This window comes from Chironomus tepperi, unplaced genomic scaffold (genome assembly GCF_022539635.2).
Source record: "Chironomus tepperi strain 1889 unplaced genomic scaffold, CSIRO-AGI_Ctep_v1 contig_85, whole genome shotgun sequence".
Lineage (NCBI taxonomy): Eukaryota > Metazoa > Arthropoda > Insecta > Diptera > Chironomidae > Chironomus > Chironomus tepperi.
The window spans coordinates 5,509,560-5,530,233 of record NW_027226207.1 but is presented as its reverse complement, the minus strand read 5'-3'; the positions used below and the strand labels follow the sequence as shown (position 1 = coordinate 5,530,233).

The following is a 20,674-nucleotide window of genomic DNA, read 5'->3' as shown; positions in this document are numbered from 1 at the left end:
GAGAAAATATTTCACATTTGCAGTTTAGATGTTGAGTGAAAAGGATACATGCTGTACATTGTGAAATAATATTTTATATATTATTAGTGTGTGGAATCAAAAATAGTTTAATATCTAATCCTCACACTGATACGTGAATAATTTTTAATTAAAGATATAGTTTTTTAAGTGATTTTGTGAAAATTATGACAAGAAGGAAGCAACTAAAGCCTCGTGCATTGACAAAACGTAAGTATAATAGAGATGTTGTGTGACTATAACTGAATTTCATTTGTATCATACGAAAATACAAAAAAAAAAGAAAATGTTTGAAGCGTTGAACGATTCACGTGGGAATTTAATTTTTCTCCCAAATGAAATTCAAAAATCGATTTTATTGACAGCAACCGTTATTTGCTTTTGCTACCCATAATACATAACACAGAGTATAAGAATCATTTGAATTTTATAGAAATTATTATTATTAGAGAGTGAATGTGAAGTGTGAGGGAGGGTATAGATAATAAAAATATGTATACATATATTTCCAATTTCTACAGAAGATAATGCTTAGTTTAAAATTCAAACACCTATCAAAAATACGAAAGGTATATCCAATGCACAAAAGACAATATTAAATATGTGAGTCAATTTATAAAATTAATTGTATATATACAGTTCTGATAGTTGTAGATTGTATATCCATAGAAAATTTTCTATAAAACACCGCATCTTCACTAAATAATAATAATAATCGTAGAGTGTGATATGTTCCCAAAAAGAGCATATGTTGCTTACGAATGAAGGATTCTTTTTTGCACATTTTAACACAAGATAGTTGCTGCTGCAGTTATTCCTGCTGACTGGACATTATATGTCTCTAATTGACAAATTAACGGTCATTTCGAATTTTAATGAATCGGTTGAGATCAACGGTCATTTTAGATTTTAATTCTTATATTAGAATCAACGGTCATTTTGAATTTGAAATTTTGGTGAATCAATGGTCAGTTGATGAAATTTTTTTGAACCGGTTCGAACTAAAAATCATTTTGAACTTCACAAAACCGATTAAAAACTCAAATTTCTATATTCCGTTAAATTTCAAATAAGAAATGACCGGTAAATTTATTTTCTAAAATGCGCTTCATTCATTCACGTCCAGGCACTTCCAAATGTCTTTTTTAAAAGTTCTTATTTTACATTCATGCATAATGTAAACTACAGCACAGGTATTTTGGCTTAACAGAAACAAATTAGTCTCAATAAATTAGCCAATATGCATATTTTATTTTTTGGTGCTTAAAACTCCCCATCACATGAAGCTAGAAGGAAATAATATAATAAAAGGAAGAAAGAAAAATTAAGTAGAATAGATTATAGATATGATATTGTAAGGGATTAGGATGTATCCACAAAATACCAATAATGCATAATTTTACTATTTTTTTGCTCCACAGATAATGCCGAAAATAATACAGCAGAAGAGGATAACAAGACGCAACTATCGAGTCCCAATGATGATGACCAAATAGAAGGAGCAGATGATATAGAACAGAAAAGCGGTACGGTCGGCAATGAAGAAAGTGAGTGTATATAGGAAATTGCCATTATTAATATTATTTTTGTTATTATACGACATGTCAGGCTTCCGGTATGTAGCAGTAGAACTATAATAGTAAAGTGTCTGCTGGCAGAAATAAGCAAGCAAGGCAAACAAGCAAGCGGGTAGAAACAGTGATCCTGAGATGAATATTTTCCTAATACAAAAATATATTATCAAGAGTAAGGCAAGCACTCTAGAGAGTGAGCATAAAAATTTATATTCGAGCAAATATATTGCTTCTGCTACGTTCTCCTTGGTTATACACTAAGAGCTAAGAGTGAACTGAGTGAGACTCTTGGGATTTGATAAAATGATAAAAAAGAATATTTTCACACTTTCAATGTGTGCGTCATGCCGAACATTTTTTTTTTTTTGTATCATTGTGTGTGGATTAATTTGTGAATTAAGTGACCATCTCATACTCTCTCTCATTCTGTCATCATCGATGACCTTCTTAACATCACTAACTCATGCCGCACTTCTTTTTGTTTTTTTGCGATGACCTTACTAAAAGTGGAAATTATTATCATGATAAAAGTAGAAGAAAAAGACGACACACATGGATGAATGGAATATATATGGGTTTTGGACCCAAAAAGCACATTTTCAGCTACAGAATATTTCCTCTGATCTCAACAAACATCGACATTATTATCTCCCTGAGCCATAAAATGATAAATTATAATCTAAAATAAACACATAATGCTCAAAACAGGGCGCAGAGCAGCAGCAGCACCAAAAATATATGAACAAGTTTTCCTTTTTCCATGCTTCATATTTTCCTCTCTCTCATGCTATGTCTCTCACTCTCTCTCACCATACTCACAGTGAAAATCCATTTTTACCCAATTCTCTTGGGAAAATTGCAGAAACAGAAGCAAAACACCATACACAATGATATAATGTATTTTTGCCACCCCCACTGCTTCAATATTTATATCTCTATACGTAGTAGATATACATATACCATCGAAATACCCGAAAAATATCATACTTTCATTTACACTCATTCCTACTTTTTTTATATTTTTTGATTTAACCTCGTCGCCCATCATTCCAACATTTATTCCCATTTGGGGAAATCTGACGCTCATAGAGGAGGCAAAAGCAAAAAAAAAAGAGAAAGTCTGATCGAATCGGGACTAACTAATAACATACAATAGCATAGTCTCACTCTCCTTTTCTCACTCTCTTAGCTCCACTCTTTTATTGTATTATTGTTATTCCTTATAACTTTTATATTCAGTCATCCCATCACTCAGTTGAGTCAGTCCACCAACTCGATATTTTCGTTGTAATTCACATGAATAAACATGAATGTCCTTGTTGACTTTTAACGGAAATAATTTGAAATTTGTCTAAAATTCGTCTAAATAATAATATTGGAATTTAGTCTAAATTTGAAACTTCGTATGATTTTCGAAATTTATACATTCTTGAAAATGTCATTAAATTTTGACCTTTGGGTGTGATTTAGATGATTTGATGTATATTACACTGAAGAATAGATGACTTACTATTATAATTCAACAACATTGATCATGTTTGCATTGATTTTGGTGGATTTTTAGAGAGATTTTCATTTTGGGGAATTTTGTAAACAAAGTAATTTCGAAAATTGTCGAACATAAAAATTTGAAAAATTAAGAACCGTTGAGAATCAAATAATTCTAAAAAGTTCAAAAACTGACTAGATGGGCAATTTTAGTTGATCAACTTTTGACAATGTCCATAAAGGAGACATGCACACGCTATTTACAATATTATTAAATGTACGTATGTAAATCAACAACGGATAATTCAAGCTCAAGAGCGATTTTGAGTCGTGTCGGTCACACGGGAAGTTTCAAAAAGGAAAGAAGATGTTCTATGGAAAGTATATTCACTATGATCTCTACCAACAAGGAAGGCAGGGGTGTTTTTTATGAATTTCCTACTAAAGTATTCACCGGCATTCTCTTTGTGGATGAAAGGGTGTTGTAAAAAGAGACAGGATTGCACTTGGTATCGGTAATTATTTAGCGGGATCAAGCTTTAGGCATCATCTAAGGAAGGTCATGAATCACAATAGATATGTTCAATCAGTGAGCTTCCTACAAAATCTAAGTCTACTTCGATGGTTCTTTATCCAAATGAGGTATCTTGCCAGACAATGACTGAATATTAGCTATGGTTTATCATAGTCAGACAATATTAACTGTGCCTAGGTCTAGGTTATGTCTAGAATAAGACAAGAATGACGACGATACAGCTTGTTATCTACCTGACAACCCTGACCCAAAGAACCCCCCAAAAACTATGAACAGTACAAAAAAGCAGTGAGGTACAGTGAACATTCATGATATTTCCGTGTCTATATATAAAAAAAAGTAACATCAGACAAACAAATATGTTGTGCTACTGTTGTTGTTGTTGTGCCATTATGCTTCTCGAAAATAATTTCTCACTAAGGGACACATTGGCAATGGTAGTATAGCATGGTTGGTAGTATCATGACGTAAAGTTCAAACTGTTTTCCAAAAACTATTAAATGAGATAAAAATTCTTTTTTTTTTCCTCCTTGCTGCTCCGTATTTCCCTGCCGATATAAAAAAAAAGTGTATATCTAAAGCACATCGAAAAAGCTGAAAAAAAAGGAACGAAGAAGCAGCAGCAGCAAAAGCAAAACACACCGAGTCTCATTGCATGTGTTTGAATAAAATCTTGGCCGTAAAAGTATAGTGTAGTCAAGTGAGCATTTCTTTTATAGAGAATACTTTTTTTTTTTTACTCTGTGTATTTTCTCAAGTACTCAATGGTTTTTCTAGTTTGTTCATTCTTTGTGTTTAGATGTCCCTTGCGACTAAAAAATATGGAAAAAGTTTATATATATATACGAAAGAGAGTTGCCGGATCCAAAAAAAAAAAAAATGTAATTTTATATACGTTGGAATGGTATCCATATAAATAAAATAAAAAAAAAGTATGAGGATATTCATCCCCTTTAGAGCCTGAATATAATTCCCTGATGAAAGTGAAGAGAAATGGGAAAACACAAAAAATACTGTGAATATATTTCCAAAGTAAAGCTGTGTATGTACTTGGCAAATGAGAGAGATAGATTGTGTATGGAGAGAAAAAAACTACACACAGTACAGTACAGCATAGAAGGAAAGTCAGAAAGCATACATACAAGTCGTAGAGCGGAGAACAATAATAATAAAATACATGAAAATACTCAGATTAGTTCGAATGCTCTTGGGGTAGGTACTTAAGGGAGCTGAGAATAGTGTGTAGTAACAACATGAACAACCAGAGGCTCAGTCAGTTTTTGAAGTCAATGCTATATTCTCACACTCATATATATGTGCTTTCACAACAATTTTATGCATTTAAAATTAAATTCTCTAAATTCCATCGAACTTCTACTGCTGCTATGCTTCCACATATATAGTTTTTTGGCATAATTTGTCATCCATCCCTTCCATTAATAACGAAATATTAAGATGTAGTCTCATTCCATTGTCATTTATTTTAATATTATTAGTATTTATTGAGGGGGTCTACGGTTTGAATAATTGTGGCTTTTATCTGATATCAGACAATTTTGAACCAGAGTAGACCAAGACAAGCACATGTCATAGGCAAAAACTGTACAATTTCTTAATAATTTGTACGGTTTTTGTACGGGACAGGTGCTAGTTTTGCTACTCTGCTTTGAACTTTAATTTCCAATCTATGAGTTAAGTGACCTTGAATTTGAAGAATCTACATTTATTCAAACCATAGACCCCCTTCTCAGTATTCAACTTCAGTCATTAGTAACCTTTCTGGTGTCTTGCCACACAAGTTGTCCATCATTTACTCATATTAAGAAGCTCTGAATGTCAAACATACTCCATAAAATTCAATATAACCAAAATTATTAAAACCACAGACCCCCAAAAGTATTAACATACTCCATCGTTTCAGATGACGAACCAGCGACCAACGAGGCAGCAAATTATGACTCTGACAATTCCGATTGTGACAGTATTGGATCATACTCATCAGGTATGTGGAAGTATAAATGTTGACAGTAGATAAACAGTTTTAATGCCTTTCGTCTGACCCTCCTCATCATCATTAAAGCTTCAGCAAGACAAGCAGAGGAAAAAAAATTTTTTTTAAGGGAAACAGTTGTGATTAATTTATTAGACATGCAGTAAAGAACGGAAAGATGAAGAGAATTTAGTTTACTCATTACAAATTATCCTTGTGCATGTCTTAAAAATGGTAAAATTGTACACACATGAGTCTTTTGTCTTTAAGATGCTCTCATGAATGAGATGAAAAGGATGGAAAAAAAAGAAAAGGATTTTTTTGGAAAGGAAATGAAGAAGGGCTATTTAGAAATGTGCATTTATTTTTTGACATAATTTATTAACTACTTCTTTGTGTAAACAATCTTGTCTAATTTGGATGTGACTTGCTAATGTCTTAAAGGCTTTGTGGAATTTTTAATTGAGATTTGGGGATTAATTTAGATTTCGGGTGTATTATAACGGATATTTGAGATTCGAAATGTTATTAACCGTTTTTAAATGAGGATTATTTTTTTTTGCTGTTTCATAACGGATGTTTGAGATTTGAATTTGAAATAATTTTTGAAAAACAGAACCGTACCAATTCTTTCTCAAAGATGTTCAAATGTTTTTAATGAGCTTCTAAATTTTCAAGTTTATCGTGAATTTCGTAAGCTTTCTCCATGTTCCTATTGCTCCTTAGTTGCTTATCTACACTTCTAATTGGTTCTTGTGTGGTTTTTAAACGTAATTAATGAAAATTTATGAGAAAGCTGAAAATAAGCTTTGCAAAAAAGCTTTTATTTCAAAACTATACAAATTTTCTATTTTCGATTTAAAAACAATATAAATTCAGGAGCAAAAGCTCTGCTAATTCCGAAAAATTCAAATTGAAAATGACAGTTGGTTATGAAATTTCGATTATTATCGTTTCTAAAGGATCAAAGCAGTTGCTGACGACCAGCACATTATAAAACCACTGATATTTTTTTGGAAATGCCATGAACCGTATGCTGTGTTCGGTTTCGGTCAAGGCTTACCAAAGCTTACCACCATGGTTAGCCGTGAATAATAAAAGGTTGCCCAGAATTGATCTAGAGTAATTTAGATGCATTAAAGGCTTTATCTTACTAATGAGCTTTTTGTTGACCATTAGCTTATCTTAGGCGTAAATTTAATAATTCGATTTACGGCCGAACATTTCAACTAATTGCTCTTAGCTTCTTGTATTCCTAAACGGTCCTGAACTTGTCATGCTTCCAACGAATCTGATTATGATGGATGACTATCTAATATTCATAGTAGTCATTTCAATCATCAGCCTACTCATATAAATGTGCTTGCCCTTTTTCGTTTCGAGTTAAAGAAAAATAAGAAGGCACATACATATCCATATGCATCCATGGATATAAAATAAAAAAAATCCTTAGAAAACAATAAATCTTGAAAGAACACACATAAAATAAAATTTTTACCATTTTAATACGAATCATACACAAAAGTCGAAAAAAAAAGTTTGATAAAATGAACTAAAATGTACAAAATTCAATTCCTTTATGTCTGTGTATAGATATAATAATAATAATATAACATGCTCTCTATAACTCTCAATGTGTAAAATGAATGAAGGTATTATATTTAGAGAAAGAAGATATTGAAGTAGAAGGAGATGAAATGTACTTGAATGGTTATAAAAGAATGAAAATGAGTAAAGCACAACACACATACGAAAACACATTATTACTGAATATAGGTCCCATGATACAGGTGAAACTGACGTACTTGCACTCGTGAGAGTCATAAGGCATGTAAAAGACACCCTTAACAGCAATATTTATTTCAGAGTGTATACAAATTGTGAATGCAAAAAAAAATTACAAATAAAGTACGAGCAAATGTTGTTTTTCTTTCTTATGCTTTATATATATCTATAGATGTGTGTGTATGTGTGTATATTAAGAAAATATAACAATTTTTGATGGCAAGAACTTCTCTTAAAAAGATTCGTCTCGATAGGCATTTTAAAAATTTTTTCCAGTTCCTTTACATCCACTTCATGCTTGCCTCTCATGAATTTTTATTGCCTGTACCTCATAGCTCATTTATGAACTTGCAAGTTTTTCTTTGGCGAGATTAGTTTTTAGTATTTTCACTTAAATTCCATCTAAAATAAATACTTTCCAAATAGTTTCACATGTCTAGGTACATCGATAGATTCCATTGAATTCCTTAACGGAGATATATCACGTTACCCTTCCCACATTCAATAATATTTTCTCTAAAAATAGCCAAGAAAAGAAAGCAAGACAAAAAATATAATAATTCAGCATCATAAAAGGGCGTTTTGTTTGAATTAAATAATTGCGCGACGGTGTGCTGTTTATGAAGGAAATGTGGGGAATGGACGGGAATTGTTGGAACTACTTAAAAATCTAATTTAAACGATTTTTGAAAATTCAAAAATTATTTTGTTTGAATTTTGGTATTTTTAGAAGGAAATTCCTTATCTGAACTGCTTTTGTGGATAAAATAGATGTGAATCTACATGTATCTTTATGTCTGTATCAACATTGAAGCTATTGTAAAGAGATTTTTGAAGATTTGTGAATTTAAATTTCATTTGTTTACGTTTTGATTTCGAAAATTTTCGAACTCAAAACATTTAAATTCTCAAAAGCCGTTAATCAGTCAAAAAATCAATTTGATAGAAATTCTCTCACTACAGACAAACAAAGCACTTTCGGCAATGCCCAATAGTTCTCAGTCTTATTACTGCACAATGAGACAATAAAAAATAATTTTTTTTGTCGGTTACCCAATTCAGTAAAAATTAAAATATCAAATATCTTAATCTTTTAGGATATATTCCATCCATATACAGTTGATTCGATATCAACACCAGCCAAAAGAAGCAAAGGTAATAGCTAAACAGAAGTTGTAAAAAGGATGTACAGAGTGAAAATGAATTTAAATAAAAGATTCTCTCTTCTCCTTCTTCCTCAATTCGACTATTTTTGATGATTCAATTGATTTCGAGCAAAAACCTTAACATGAGTTCAGTAGATGGTTATTTCATTTCCTTTTATGTACATTTATTTTGTCTTATGGGAGCGATTGAATTATTCTTTTGAGTACTATAAGGTACACAGGAACATTGAATTTGAGAAAAGGAAAATAACGCAGAACAAGCTTTTTAAAGTATTCATAATATTACTTATGCTATGGTATATTATATAAGAATAAGAAATTTTCTTTTAATATTCTTTTACATGTTTGTTGTTACTGCTGCTTCTGTTGCTGCTCTTCATGTTCTTTTTTGAGATTGCAAATAATAGAATTTTACAGATTACATGAGAATTTCTCGCGACAAAATTCACTTGCTTTTGTTCTTTTTGTTTCGTACCCAATTTCGCTTTATCTTTTCTATTAGTAACTACTAATTCCGTGATTTATGATTAAAGTTGTTTAACAAAGGAGGCTATGCCGATTATGACATTTTTTTGTGTGACTGGAACTGAAAAAGGCTTGAATTTATTTGTCTGGGATCTTTTTATTTTTTTGAGTGCTTAATTTTGTGAATGCTGGTAAATATGAGCTAGATATGTACTTCCTAGATTGTGATCTATCTTTTTCGCTATTTCCCATGAAACTAATAGCACAAATTGAAGAATTAAGCTAAAATATAACGGAAAATTCAAATTGGTTGTGTTTTAAAACCTTATAATTGTTTAACAAAATGAAAGCTGTTGTATGGTTCTGTTATTCATTCAATTTGAATAAAATGTTGTTCAAAATTAGTTTTAAAACCTTACAACTGCTCTGTTAAATTAATTGCTGTTGTATGGTTTTGAAAATAAAATTCAAACTATATCCGTTATATTTCTGATTTAAAAAGTTAGTTGACCATTTTAAAACCATATAACTGCTCTACAATGTTTTTTGACAAACTGTTGTATGGTTTCAAATCAAAAATTCAAATTTTTTTCGTTACATTTTCATACAAATTCCTTTTTTAGAGCCATATTAAGCACAACCATTCATAAATGAATCCAAAATGCCCCATTTTATCACTATCACTTCCAAACGACCCCCAAAATAATTAATTTAAAGCCACAGCTAAGCGTTACGCCAAAAAAACAAAAAAATAATCACAATTTCTCTTTCCGCATCACAATTCTTCTTCTTAATCCGATTAAAGGCAGAACGGAGGTAATAAAGTTTTGTCAGAAATGGATAAAGATGTTAAATGAATTTAATCAACCATAAAAATTCACCAACCCAAAAACACCTTTTGATTTCATCTAATATTATAACATTATCAATAGCAGGTGAATAGCTTTACCTACATTGAAGCAGTATGTATGAAGAGTGTGAGGAGCAATCATGCGGAATGTAAAAAAGAAAAATGATTATTTTTTTTGTTTATTATAGCACGTGAAATATGGTTTCTCAATTTCCATAAATATCTCAACAGGTTGAGTGACTTTCACATCACTTTTTTGACGTTAATAAATTAAACCTTAATTTTTTGGATGAAAACTTTCAATTGGATTTACATAAAATGCACACTCATGTGTGGCGTTAAATTTTTTAACAACAATAAAAAGGCCATAAGTGAGTTGGCAATGCCATATCACATGTCAAACAATTAAAGTTGTCAGTTACAAAAATAATTTTCGAAAAACCTGATGAAATATCCAAGGGTTAGGCATGTGGATGTGATTTTGGATGACTCACATGCTGCTTGAATTGAATAAAGTCATAGTAGAAGAAGGATAATTGACTAGATTTATTGAAAACATTTAACAATGTTATTTTAAGTGTTTTACTAAATTTAACGGAATTCTAAAATTTGAAATCTGTTTTTCGAAATTTTAAAAATTAGTTAGAAACTAAATTTGAATTTGCTATAAAATTCAACGGAATTTAAAAATTCGAATTTTTATAGCAGTTATTTTCTTTTCAAAATTGAAAAAGTCGTTAAATTCAAATTGTCAATTTAACGTTTCCTCATGCGTGCGATATGCCAACCTCATCATTTATTTCGCATGCTGTCTCTCACTCCTCCAAATTTTTTTAATCTAATTGAAGAAAATACACGCTTATAAATCGTAACAGACTCAAGGCTCCTTACGGTTTATAGATTTGGGAATTTGACTTCGTCTTGATCCTCCGAATAGAGGACGGTGTGCCTGTGTGTAATTTTCTAATGACATTTCTCACCCTTGGATATATCATTACAGTTGTAAAGTTTTGGACATTTTTCAAAAAGGCACTTAGTTACATAATCCCATTTCAATGTCCCCCGTAAACCTGTCTATCATTCTGTTACTTTTTTTAAAACATTCATTCGTACGGAAGAGATCTATGCAAAAATTTTAAAGTATTAATAATTTATAACAGTGGATTTTTGGTTTCAATTTTCCCAAAAACTTTTCGACTCTCCTCCATCCATTAACAATTTTTGTTACTGTTGTGACTTGACACATGGAAAGGATCTTTTTTTCAATTCTATTTATTATTCATGATCTCAACTCATCACATCACACTATCAGCTCTGATTACCTTTTTCCATTCCTACATTTTATTTGGAGATAGGAAGTACAATAAACCCTCAGCATTTTGTGCATTAATTGGTCAATTAGTGATGGAATAAATTTACTGCGCACCCTGTACTCGACTAGATTTTTTTTTTGCTCTCAGCATGCCTTTTTCCCTCTCACCGGATTTCACACTCTTTTTTTTGTTGTTCAATTCAGCTCCCGCCTAATGTTATTTGCTGCTTTTTATGTCCCCGCCTTTGGTGAACAAATGCAGCACAGCACAAGAAAGAAGTAAAAGAAGAGAAGAAACTATTGGAAAAAAGAAGCATAGAGATTTATGGTAATGTGGGAATATTCTATGCTTACTTTACGAAATTTAAGCATAAAGTTTGAATTTTTAAAAGTCGTTAAAATTCAAACCTTGAAAAGTCGTTAATATTCAAGTTTAAAATGTTCGTTATTCTCAAGTTCTAAATTTTTGTTAATTTTTAAACTGAAAATGCTCGTTATTCTTTAGCACAGATTGTTCAAATTCAGAAAAGTCGTTAATTTTTAAATTTCAAAAAATAGTTAATTTTTAAATGTCAAAAGATCGTTACATCTTAGTACAAGTTCTTTTACTTTCAAATTCGAATGTTCGTTAACCTTTAGTACGATTTTTCGAATTTAGATTTCAAATTCAAAAATTCTTTAATTTTCAAATAATTTAAGTTCGTTATTTTTAGTACAAAGTTTTTAAAAGTTAAAAATTCCTTCAAAATTAAAATTCCAAATTTTTGTTATTATCAAGCCTAAAATATCTCAAATTTAGATACAGATCCCAGCAAATCAAATCCTCAGCATACCCAAAATGCAGCTCAATTAAAGAATCTATAGCAATAAAAATCACAACAAAAAAAAAAAAAAAATAGAAAAGTGGCAAAAAATTTAATGATTGGTGCACAGTTGAAATGAACCAACATTTTCTCTCACACGATTCACTCTGTTCGTTTACTTCTATTGGAGCACATAATTCGTAAATACAATGAAAATATACCCGAAGAAAATACGATCCCGCTCTTGTGTGCCTTCTTTTCTTTCAGTAGTGAAGCGAAAAAGAACAAATTTTAATCGAGTTTTATTCTACTCCCTAAAGAGTTCGGTCGCATTTTTAGGCATTTGGGGAGATTGAGGTGTCGGAAAGATTATTTCAATTTTCATGTTATTAGTTAAATAATTATACAGTGAAGCAATATGTTGTGTTGAGTTATTTTATGGCCTTTATTATTTATCAATTGGACAAAATTTGTGAAAAAAATTCATCAAAAAAGTTATTTAAAGGTAGTGCTAAATTTAACGGAAATTTCAAATTTAAATTTTATTAGTTTCGAGTGACAATTTTTTCAAATTTCAAAAAATCGTTAAAATTTAATTTAATTAATTAATTAATTATGGTAATGAACAGCAAAACGTCGTCAAGTTATTTTTAAGGCGACGAAATTTTTTATGATAAAGAAAAATTGAAATAGGAAGCTTTAATTAAGTTCATTTAGTGATGATAATCATAAAAGTGTAAGATATCATGAGAGCCACTTAATTGACACTCATTGTTCATCGTCGTGAGTTAAAATCAAATATTTCATAATTTTTCTCAAAGTAGCATAACTCCTTCATCATTAATTGCACCGAGAAAAAAAAATATTCATCCCCGACTACAATAGATTCCATACCTAAATTGTGATTGATGTACAACAATGCATCATTCCATGAAGAAAAAATCTGCGTAAAAAGGATTTTCATGAAAATGAAGAGAATTTATGAAGTGGATAACAAGGAACATTGGCATTAAGGATGATATAATTTATAATAATTTAGATACAGTGCATAAATGTCTTCAAGTCAGATGTAAAGGAGTTGAAAATTGATTTTGTTGATATAATTCAATTTAATGCTATATGCTGACTAAATTAATATATATGATGATCTAAAGTAGCATAAAATGTCATTTTTTAACAGAACTCTATTCATCACATTCATCAATCAGCTTCCCATCATCACATAATAGCACATCAGAAATGGAAACAAATGGAATTGATGTTGATGATCCGATTAAGAAAGAGAAAAAGGATAAGACTAAATTTAAAGGAGCATCAAGTTACAAATGTCAATTTTGTGAGAAATCCTTTCCACGGTTGGGATATCTGAAGAAGCATGAACAGGTGAGTGACTGTATGTCCACTAATGATTTAATCCACTAAGAACATCTCATAAATGCATTCATGTTCACACGGCCAACATCTATAAAATATTACTCTTATATTTTTCATTATGATATGACATTTTATTATTATGACGCACGGTTTATGAAAACAGAAATCAACTTATGTCCAACATACATTTATCTTCTAAATAAAAATTCACGAAAATGTTCAAGAAAAAGAGGGGAATAAAAGAAAAATTTTACCTTTTACGGACCTATCTAAATTCATGTCGTCTCGTATGTTGATGCACGACAGTTTTTGGCAATGGTTGCACTTTGACGTGACTGTATGCTGGATATTTAAAGAAATGAGAAATTTTGCTGTTGTATTGTTTTATCACAGTTGAAAACATTTGTAGGATTCTCAAATTTGAGAAAAGATCATGAAATTAATTAATGGATTCACTTCCTCAATCATAGTCACTAAATATGTGTTTCAATTCAAACTTTGACAAGAGAAATAAACAGCAAATCTATAGAAAATCACAATTTTTACTTAACATTTTCAAAACCATACAACAGCATTTATTTTCAAATTTTCAAATACCGTTAAAATTCAAAAAAAAAAATGATTCTCAACTCGCAAACCCCAAATCCACCACTCAAACACGATGTCTTCCTTACTTATTTTAACCACTAAGATGATTGCATTAAGCATCGTTTAGATAATAAAGAAAAGCAAAACAACTGCAAGTGCAAACAGCATACTAAGTGTATGTCATAAATTATTAAAAGTCATGTCAACGCGCGAGCCTTTTTGATGATTATTATAATATTTATATATCCATATATGCTTAGTTCGTTGAGCACAATAAGTAATTGAGGGAATTTTTATTTCTATTTCACATGTACTGACAGAGTCATGAAGATTATATGCCATTTAAATGCCCTGTATGTCTTCGATTATTTAAGCATAAGAGATCCCGGGATCGACAGTGAGTTTATCTTAGATTTTATTTGTTAAGGAATAAATTTATTAATGCCAATTCTTTTTTGAAAAAATAGTTTGAAGCTTCATACTGGAGATAGGAGGTATAAATGTCTGTTCTGTGATTCTGCGTTTTCAAGGAGGTATGTGATGGATATATTGGATATTCCTTGAATATTTTGATATAATTTTAATTATTCTATACACAGTGATCACCTGAAGATTCACATGAAGACCCATGACAGCAAGAAAGCGTAAGTTCAGGCAATTAAAGGCATAGACTTTAATTTAAAGGAATATTCTTGTTTTATTCAATAAAATTTAGATTCCAATGCAATTTCTGCAACCGTGGATACAACACAGCTGCTGCTCTGACGTCACACATGCAAAACCACAAGAAACAGAATGAACTTCGCGAAAGGAACGAGTCTCCTTACAATTATAGGTAAATTTTACTTTATTTGATGATATTCCCAACTGGATCTTGAAGATATAGTCAGGATCCAGTTAAGGACTTGGATATTTACATAATCATTTAAAGAAACGCCCCCAAAACTCATAATTAACATAAAAAATCTCTGCAAATTTCTCCCATTCACAGCATGAAGTCATCCGAGTCATCTACGACTTCAATGACCGATAAGAAAAGGTTAGAGATGGTCTCACCAAAATCAGTAAAATCCGATGGACAATGCGAGATGAAGAGTCAAATTCGATGCTTTTACTGCACAAAGACAAATTTTGTGTCACTTGAGCAGCTAACACATCACATAAATATCATGCACAATCATAGATTTATGAAGGAAAGAAAGAATAGAAGTGAACATGAATTGTCGTCGTCTGCTCAATATATATCATGTGAATATTGTTTAATGAAATTTACATCGTCGGAAAAGCTCATTAAGCACATTAATTTAGTTCATGAAGATAGAATGCAAGGAACAAATGATGAATTTTTAAGTCCTAAATTAAATGAATCTTCCAATAATAATAATAATATTAATGCACAGCATACGAATGAAGGAAATATTAGTCATAAAAAATTGGCACATAGATACAGCGACGAACAACCAACCGATTTAAGTCAGAGGATTTCCAAAAAGATTAAAATGGAAAATTATTCAATTCCAAAGCATTTCGATGCACAGATAACAAATAACAATAGTAGCCGTACAGCACCTGGTACACCGGATGTCTTTTTATGCAATCAATGTAATGCTTCTTTACCAAGTTTTGAACTTTTTCGGCTACATCTAAAGAATCATCTTGAAGAGAATTATGGAAGTCGAAATAGTGAGCATTTTGAATTAAGCAATGCATTCTATCAGCACTCACAGAAGAAATTTGTATGTCAGCAATGTCGAGATGTTGTGTTTGATAATCGTTTTGAATATGATCAGCATGTTGAGCAACATTATACAGAGTTTTTGTGTCAAGAATGTGACGATACGTTTACGAAAAATGAAGACTTGCAGAATCATTTGCTTGAGAATCACGTTCGCTTTAAGTGTACGCTGTGCAATGAAAATCTTGAGTCCATAATATCACTAAAATTACATTTTGCGACACGACACTCGGATAAAAGGTGCTCTGCATGTCACGATGTCTTTCGGAACGAAAGAGACTTTAAAAATCATATTCAGACTAAGCATTCAGCTGTTGACTTAATAAAATGTATCTTTTGTCGTGTCACATGCTCGTCGGAACTTGAAATGCATTTCCATTTTCTGTCAACGCATGTTAAGCAATTTAGGTGAGGATTTTGTTACTTACTAGCTCTTCAACGGTCTTTAGGATGTTAAACTAGGATTTAGTTCTAGAAAAGAATTCTAAAGACTGAATTTAGACTTTTTGTAACATCCAGAATTCCTTACTAAATTATTATAAAAACCGTTAGGATAAATATTTGAAAATGTCATGAAGCAACTTTAGAACTCACATCTTTAGTACACGAAATATTTTGATAAAAAAATCATGATTTTTGTACTTTTTGGCTGCTTTTGCAGCTTTAAATTAGAGTTGTCACAGAATTAAAGTCATGAGTTGAAAGAAGATCAATTTTGTGATAAGAAATAAGCTGTCAAAAGGCTACAAATCTACAAAAATCTAATTTTGTCATTGTTCTAAAGGTTGTAAACAAAGTTTTAACCATTTCAAAATGTTTTTAACGGTTATAATTCCTTAAAAATTAAATTCAACTAACAAAATTATTCTACAATCCATCTAGGTGCCCAGCATGTTCTGAATCATTCCACGTCGAATTTTTACTTGATCGACATCTCCAAACTCATCATTCCGTTAATGAGCCTCCACCAAACCCAGCAACCTTCAATTTAGAAAAGGAAGCAAATGCACTGAGTCTACAGAATTATCATGCATCATTAATTGATAGTTATCGAGAGAAATTCCTAATGAATCATGATCCAAAGCTTCCCGACGCAAATTTTCTACATAAACTTAATCCAACAATTTTTCCATTAAATTCCTTACATAATCAATATCCAAAAAGTATTAACTTAAATTCATTACATGATAGTCTTAGTAGAGTACAGACAAATATTGATGAACAGAACCAACCGCAAGGAATGAGAGTTAAGCATTTATATAGTCTGGCAAATGACTCAGTCTCCAAAAATGTCAATTCTGAAGCTCAAGCTTCTTCCTATAAAATTCAAAACTCAACAAATTCCAGCGTTACCCCAAATGATAAGAATAACAATAAAAACTCAACATTTAAGGATAAAAGTGAACCTCAACTGGAACTACCAACGGAAAAATCTAGTCATATCATTCATCTCAATACTAAAACAGGCGTGAGTTTGAAATGTGCTTATTGTGAGGCACGCGAAGATTTTAAATCTAGGTGAGATTGACATCCTATAATTAATATAAATATTCAGCTAATAATGGCAATTCCTACAGAACTGAACTCGAGAATCACATGAAAATTCAGCATAATATCGCCGCTAAACATAAGTGCTCAATTTGTGATGAAATCTTACCAAGTCCCGCAGGTATGTTCATCGTCTTTCTCTAATTTCACATTCTACATTATTTCTCTTTAACAACAGTATTAGCAGAGCATAAGTTACAGCACTGTAAAGTCATATCAGGAAAGTGCTTCCATTGTTCAGAGTCAATTAAGGATATCGGCGAATTTAAGCATCATATTCAAAGTCACAATCAAAAGAACAAGAACACATTAGAACTTCCAGTACATTGCATCTGCTGTCATCAGCTATTGACTTCGGATTTTGAGATTAATCTTCATGCTAAGTATGTTACTCACTTAGAGACGATAATTTAAAAAAATTTAACGTTTGATATAAATTTGAATTTTCTAAAACGTAGTAATTTTACCTTGTAAAGCTCTACAAATGTTTCAAAAATGCTGCAAAACAGTACAAATTCACGAAAATTTAAATTATAAAAATCCGTTAAAAATTCTAAATTCTTAATTTCATACAAATTATACAATTCCTCTAATTATTCACAGATTCCATACCAACACAGTTAACTCAACAGCCACAAATGAAGACAAAACTTGCGCTCTATGTCTATCCGCACTAGAAAACACAAATTTAAAGAAAATCTGCAATTCGTGTATGATGAAGCATAACTTTTCGCTGTCCAAAAATCAGTTACAGTTATGCAATCTATGCAAACAAAATATCGACGGTGATAAGTTCCAAGACCATTTAATTGAGCATGCATTTGACAATGAGTCAATAACTTGTGTTGTCTGTAATGCGATATTTTCAACAATCAACGGATTAAAAGAGCACATAAGAGAGCATAAATTAACACCAGCAGATTTTAAGGAAGCATGCACAAAATGTAATGCTAGATTTTTATATTCATCTGAGTTACTTCATCATATGAAGGAACATGAAATTGTAGAAAGTCAAGCAAAGACAACAATAAAGCAAGAAAGTCAAGAAGAGCCAATAATAATGAAGGAGATTAAGGATGAGGAGGAAGACGATTACATTGAGATTGAAAAAGTTCCCGAAAATTAAACTTTCCATTTTTTTATATCATAGTAAGCTTAAAAATATTTAAAATGCAATTTTTCATTCATTCATAGACAAAAAGAAGGTTTCAAAGCTCACTTAATGCTTTTTTTCATTCACTGCTTCAACTTGAAAGTAATAAACTATTTAGATATTGGATCAAGTAAGTAGAAGTTGCACTGAAACATAATAACTTGTTATAATCTTAGGATGTTAGTGAAAAATAAATAAAACAATTAATAAATTCCATTATGGTAACAATAAACAACAAAAAATTGTTCAATTCAGTACCATTTTAATGTTAAATTGTTTATAAATCTTTATTATTCATAAATTTCTTTTGTCTTGCGGAGTTAACGACTATATCAATCTTACGTTTCTCAAAAAATCTGTCTAAAATGCCACCGACAATAGATCCAGGAATTCTTTGATTTTCGACAATCAATTTCTCTATTGCCGCAGCTGTCTTTTCTTGTATTTTTTGGGTGTATCTCCTTCTTCAATATAGATTGGTGGGCCCAAGTGAGTACGTAATTTAACGAATGGAACGCCATAAATTGGCCGAAAAGGTATACGTGTCAAATTATATAATTTAATAAAGAATCGTCGTCCAAGTCCAATATTTCGAAATGCTTCCCTCAAATTCTCAGTAAACATTGGAATGATCGGAGCTTTGCTTTCAAGAGCTACTTTGGCAAAGCCTAGACGCTGTTGCCATAATAGTTCGTAGTAGTGATTCCCAAATTGCGCTTCATAAACGCCACCTAGACAATATATTGTATGTAAATTAGTTAGACTGTATAAATTTAATTATCCGATTTAATTACCTGGCGATATAGCAAGTAAATTCCCATCGTTTAAAGTCTCTGTACAAGACTTGACTGTGCCAGGAGAAACCTTCAGCGCCTGTGCTATTATCTGGTCGAATAAAATTAGAAATTAGTTTTGAGTGCTTATTAATAGCTTTAAAGGCCGTTTATTAATGATGTTCAACAGCCGATGAAATCAACAGCTATTTGTGACTATAACAATGTCAAGAATAGACTTCACGAATGAACGACTGCCTTTATAGCTCGAGGAAATAAACGACATTGTCATCTCACCTTCCACCCCGGTAGTTTAAATAGAAATCTATCTCCTACAGTAGAAATAAGTCGATCATACTTTAAGTATATTTTTGCCACAAAGTAATACATATCAATCGGTATAGCTCCATGATAATAGATTAATAAACCATTTGAATCTTTCGGTAAGTGCTCTAATCCACATATTTCATAACCATGATAAAGCGTTGCATGAGCGTCCCAAACAGCCGCGATACTGAAGACACAAAAAATGTGATATTAGTCACAAATTGATAAGGCATAGATAATACATACAATTTTATCGCGACTTTCCAAAATTTTACATCGTCCGCTTTAATCTCTTTGAGCAGAAGCCAACTGAAAAAATAATAATTATAATTAAGGGCAATGAGTCATATCGAGCTAATTATATGAGGACAGCAGAGACTGTATAAATAATAAAAAAAGTTTGTATACCTGTGAAATTTAAAAATATAGAGAGAAATGCTTGAGAAGTATATCAAGAAGACAAACACGAATGGAAGTAAAAATGTCACCATGAGTGGATACACGACTGTCCGGTGGAGCCATAGTGTAAAATTAACGTCATCAACGTATCTGCCTAAATTTGAGACAATCGAAAAAATAATAATAAAAGATTTGATTTTTTCGTCAGTTGGATGTTAAATAATAAAAGCAGCCGTAGCCGTAGCTTGATTAAAAAGGTAGTTTTTCAAGTTTTTTACATCAAAACCTTGTATCCGATAGATTCAGTTACGAAATGAATTAATTAAAGTACATGTCATAAATCATGATCGTTCTCACTAATTCCCAATATGAATTATATTCTAATTAAATTAATCACTTGATATTTTGGCACTATAATTCCGTCCGAATGTTTTCGCAAAACAATTCTTTGTTGTGTACTTACTCAGAAAACTGAGGTAATATGAAGAATTTGCATTATATTCACTATCCATCTATTACTACATGTACATTACAATTTACAAATACTTTCGAGTGTGTCTTTGACTTTTTCTCACTTAAATTAACTAAATTTATGGACTGGATCCTTAATAAATTAATTGTTTTCGATGCCTTTAAAAACTAAAACAAAATACTGATAAAAAACATTTGAACAGTTTTGCATAAATTATTGCAATTTTGAATTTTTAAAAACCGTTAAAATTGTTAAAAACATTTATAATGCTTTGAAATAACAATTCAGGTGTTCTAAGTTTATTTTCATTTTGAGTAAT

General features: G+C 31.1%; 2 protein-coding genes across 4 annotated transcripts; one reads left to right on the top strand and one right to left on the bottom strand.

The window, feature by feature from the left end:
• The first annotated feature begins 93 nt into the window (after positions 1–93).
• Positions 94–18,616, top strand: LOC139086479 (zinc finger protein 423 homolog). Of its 3 annotated transcripts, XM_070634940.1 has the most exons (13): positions 94–228; positions 1,440–1,565; positions 5,537–5,617; positions 13,167–13,369; positions 14,269–14,345; positions 14,416–14,481; positions 14,548–14,592; positions 14,664–14,783; positions 14,940–16,091; positions 16,566–17,201; positions 17,261–17,352; positions 17,410–17,614; positions 17,835–18,616. In XM_070634940.1, exons 1-13 carry the CDS (start codon positions 186–188, stop codon positions 18,355–18,357), a joined length of 3,369 nt encoding a protein of 1,122 aa, XP_070491041.1. In that variant the 5' UTR covers positions 94–185; the 3' UTR covers positions 18,358–18,616. The 3 variants fall into 3 exon arrangements, with proteins under 3 accessions (XP_070491041.1, XP_070491042.1, XP_070491043.1); XM_070634941.1 differs by lacking the exons at positions 94–228; positions 1,440–1,565; positions 5,537–5,617 and adding an exon at positions 12,311–12,491; XM_070634942.1 differs by lacking the exons at positions 94–228; positions 1,440–1,565; positions 5,537–5,617 and adding an exon at positions 12,514–12,769.
• On the bottom strand, positions 18,596–20,541 carry LOC139086481 (DGAT1/2-independent enzyme synthesizing storage lipids-like). The gene is given in 7 exon segments (XM_070634943.1): positions 18,596–18,831; positions 18,834–19,115; positions 19,179–19,269; positions 19,455–19,671; positions 19,731–19,793; positions 19,893–20,037; positions 20,347–20,541. Coding segments are annotated over 7 exon segments (1,017 nt in total). The 5' UTR covers positions 20,396–20,541; the 3' UTR covers positions 18,596–18,661.
• Between the last annotated feature and the right edge of the window lie 133 nt (positions 20,542–20,674).